Source organism: Opisthorchis viverrini, assembly GCF_000715545.1.
Source record: "Opisthorchis viverrini unplaced genomic scaffold opera_v5_467, whole genome shotgun sequence".
Lineage (NCBI taxonomy): Eukaryota > Metazoa > Platyhelminthes > Trematoda > Opisthorchiida > Opisthorchiidae > Opisthorchis > Opisthorchis viverrini.
The window spans coordinates 155377-159675 of NW_008752126.1; the positions used below are offsets into that span (position 1 = coordinate 155377).

The 4299-nt window shown below is 45.7% G+C and overlaps 1 protein-coding gene across 1 annotated transcript; it reads right to left on the reverse strand.

The window, feature by feature from the left end:
- Positions 1–3963, reverse strand: T265_11249 (hypothetical protein; the record flags this gene model as incomplete). Its single annotated transcript, XM_009177856.1, has 4 exons — positions 1–213; positions 2200–2352; positions 2618–2719; positions 3883–3963. 4 exons carry the CDS (start codon positions 3904–3906, stop codon positions 1–3), a joined length of 492 nt encoding a protein of 163 aa, XP_009176120.1.
- Between the last annotated feature and the right edge of the window lie 336 nt (positions 3964–4299).

Consider the following 4299-nt stretch of genomic DNA (forward strand, 5'->3'; position numbering starts at 1 on the left):
TTATTGCACCAACTGGTGCAAGTCCAAAGAAGGCGCCAAACAGTTATAAAATTGCTGTAGAATAGCACACTCGGAAAAAAACGGTAAGTCGATTTTTATAAAGGAAACTACTGACAAGGTTGCTGAAAACTCTTTGACAGCCCACGACCGGTTTTGCCCTTTTTGGGGCTCATCAGGTGGGCGCAGTCCCCGAGTTTCCGTCAACCTTACGTTCTACTTGAAACCTAATTAGACTGATTTCGACAAGTACAGTCATTCGCAGATCAATTTAGTTTTCACGAGAGACTCAACTGAATCCCTCTTTTATGGTATTCTACAACTGAATATGCCGCACTCAAGCCTCCTCTCATGTTTCAGTTGCCACGATATTAGAGATATCGCAGTATATTTTCACATGCTTGCTGAAAACTCTGACAGTCCACGAGCGGTTTCGCCTTTCTTGGGGCTTATCAGGTGGGCGCAGTCCCCGGTTCCCGTCAACCTTACATTCTATTTAAACCCAAAATGGACTGATTTCGACAAACAGTCATTCGCAGATCGATTGACTTTCACAAGAGACTGACAGCCCACGGCCGGTCTTGATTTAATTTAACGGCAAACATAGCGGTGACCCAAGTGGTTTGATAGTTCAAGGGTCAAAAGTTCATGAGCAACTACGGGTGTTTACGAAATCCGTGGAATAGACGCATAAACCGGTTTCAACCAGGGGGAAGGGTTGAACGGTAAAAATAAGAAACAGGTAGCCTGTGGATTTTGGACGGAATTGAATATAAGAGATTCATTAGGGCGATTTAAGTTTCTCGAAAAGGGGGGACCGATTGCTGAGGAGGACTAAGGTTACGTGCTGAACCCTTGACAAGGTGTAAATGGTGACGAGGGATCAGTGAATGTCGATCAATCTCCCCATTACTCATACTTGTCTTTTTGCGTACAAGCAGCCATAGGTGTGAGTTCCTAGAGTGCAAACGTGACCGCGAAGGCTGTCATTTATTGCCGGTCTGAATTCACTGCTTCAAACGGTTTTATTCCAGATCATTGTAGCCTTATTGCCAATCGTCCGCATTGCTGTGTCACTATCACACTCAGATCATGTCTATTTGGTATTGGCATCTCTGCGTCTGGAATGCTCGCATTCCTCTGTTGACTACACAGACGAAGTGTATCTTCCCGTCAGATCTTGTCGAAGTTCTGGCTATTTTCAGTGATACCGTGCACTGACAGTCTCATAGCTGGATACCAAGTCAATTTCGTCTGACCTTTTTTGTATGTCTGTCTGAGTGGGTGCGTACGAACAGGTACAGTGAGCCCACAATTTTGAAATATACTCCACCAGTATTAAGCTTATTACAGGTATCGGTACAGTGTCTTGGAAGTTGTGGGTAGAATTTTTCAGGAGGATTTTGTACGTGTGGGTTTTACCGTTCCCTGTAATTTCCTGTTTCTTTGCCAATGAAAAATATAGGGCATCCTTCACTATGTTTACTGCATTCCATTCCAAAATAGTTATCATACCCCTTTGTACTTTCTCCATTCAAAATAATGACCGTAGAGAGTTGGTTATCATTGTGCCGACCCTGTTCTCCGTTCCCCATCAGATCCTTCTTCCGCACTACTGGAAATCACTTTGTTCCTCAGAACCACCTCAGAGATTTGTAGTGATAATGAATCTTCCGGCGCTGGCCCCGGAATTTTTGGATGCTTTCTCAGTAGATGGCGAGTACGAGAAGTGTGATCCGACCGTGCCTCTAGAGATTTTCTGCTACTGTTTTCTTCGACGCCACATAGAATCCGAAGATACAGTGAAACAGCGCATCGCCAACGCTCTGCATTGCGTGGATTTGTTCGGAGAAGCTGCGCCAAATGAAGCATCGATGACTGTCAAGTCGTGGAATTTCCGCTTTGTTCGTGATGTCGCTCCGTATAAGGACATGTACTGTGCTGAATTTCAGCTTATGTTGGCCCGTAAAGAAGCCAACGCGGATTCTGTTGATTGCTGCTCCGGAGAAAAGAAGCCGCGGTGGAGTATTTCGGGTCTGACAACATGAATCACCCGAGTGTAACTTTTGTGTACGTATTCCAGCTTTTCGAATAAAGTGTACATAGCTGAAGAGGCTTGTGCTATAAGAGATTTGTGTTATCTACCACAGTGATGGGGACGGCCCTACGTCTTGAATCCCTGATAAGGTAAATTGACCTCACCAGTAGCTCACATTCCGTAAGTGGAAACCGCGTCTCGAACTGACGCTTTTTTAGCGGATCAATCCCCGGGACGACCAAGGATATGACCGCTGATGGGCGAAACCCGGGTCCACTGCTTCCCGCATCCGGTCTGAACTTGCCAGAATAATTGCACTAGGACGGGATGAAGACTAATCAAACGAGAGTAATGTGAACTTAAAAAGATGGATTAGTTCTAAAGACACATGCATCAGGCGGTTATAAACTCAGTGCAAGTTTACACTATGACACAAGGAACGACGGGCAGATTCTAGACGTAGATTTATAATTACCTTTGACTCTAGCGCCACCTTCTGCGTACACCAGTTCATTAGTGTCAGCTAAATAGTCTCTGTGTACACATGCTTACCGATCTTGTGTGCTGGATTGGCTAGTTTACCTGGCTAGGCTTGAGCAAGCTGGCAGTATCCCAGCCCTGGTGTTCCCTTCGGGCGGCAAGGCAGTAAGACACCAAAAGGGTGTCACAACTGGGTGGTTGTGGCTATACATACCACCGGGTCCGGAAAGTTAGGCCGTGTTGGTTAAGCTGAAGGCGAAATATTGGATCATGCGAAGATCATTTCGCCGATCGATACCATTCACATAGAAGTGGCCAGAAGAAATCTTGTCAGTATTTAGGTAAGATACATTTATGGTGAAGTGTTGGAAATTGGGATGTGTAATGAACAGGAGATCACTGATCCGTCGATCTTTCACATATGGGACGGTTATCAGTGCTTCCGTGTCCATCTTCGGTTTTGCCTATCCTAGTGGACTCTGTCGGTGTATCTCTGCGCCTGACGACACAAGGTTTACGCTAAGCTATTCTTGAAAGCGTCCGACTACTTTTGATACAGTGTAAAGTCTCAACAATCTGTCAGCGGACAAACTACATTCATCTGGCCTGCTTTAAATCTGTGTGGCTATCAAACAGCGTCATCTGCACTAAAATTAACTTTGCGTGACCAGTGCCGTGTAGACCAGGGGGTCCAAAATACCAACGGCATCCACGTCGTGTTGGGGCTAAATCATTTCTTATTCCACAAAGGGGAGCTGTCGAGTGCGAAACTGTCGCTTTCAGAAGTAAAGCCAGCTGGGAAAAATGATCACGGTAGGCACACTACAGCAGGCAGTCTAGAAATAGTGTATTCCACCTACTGTAAGTTCTTATTTTGACAGAGCGTCTATTTGAATTCCGGTATGTCTTCACCGGCAAGTTTGTAGAAACGTCAGAAGTAGTAGAACAGATTGTCAGGAAAAAGATGGTTTAACCTAGCAACTCGCATTGGCACCTCCTGACATTGACAGTGCACTCTTTGACCTATCGAATTCCCACAATTAGCGTTCATTTATAGGGTTGATTCCGGAAGTTACGTTAAGGGGAGTAGGTATTCGCCCATAACATATGTGACGCCGTAGACACCGTTTTCAATTATGTTGGAACCTACTCCAGGGTGATCACTGATGGGAAGAATTTCAGAGGCAAGCTTTGTTCCTCTAACGAGTCTACATGGACGGCTCCCTCTGTACTAGCACCTTGTGGTCGTTCGACTGGTCATTCGGACCGTCCTTGGTACGAACACCAAGCGACTAATATACAGGTGACATTTCAAATAGCGAATATACACTCATTGACAAACTAATTTGGTTATAGGAGAGACTCACCTGGAACCCAGCTGAATCTCTCATCTGTGATGTTCTCAGGCAACTGAATGTGCTGCACCAGGCCGCCTCATGTTTCAGTCGCTATGATATTCGAGATATCGTGATACATGTAAATCTTTGTAATATACTACTCATAATGTTCCTGAAAATCCGTCGACAGCCCACGACCGGTTTCGCCCTTTTTGGGGCTCATCAGGTGGGCGCAGTCCCCGGGTTTCCGTCAAACTCATTTGCAAACTAATTTTCGAGAGACTCACCTGGAACCCAGCTGAATCTCTCGGAAACCCGGGGACTGCGCCTACCTGATGAGCCCCAAAAAGGGCGGAACCGGTCGTAGGCTGTCGACAGGTTTTCAGCAACCTTATCAGTAGGACATTTCGAATACCTTGGAATGCCTAATCCTGTTTGTCGATTGCA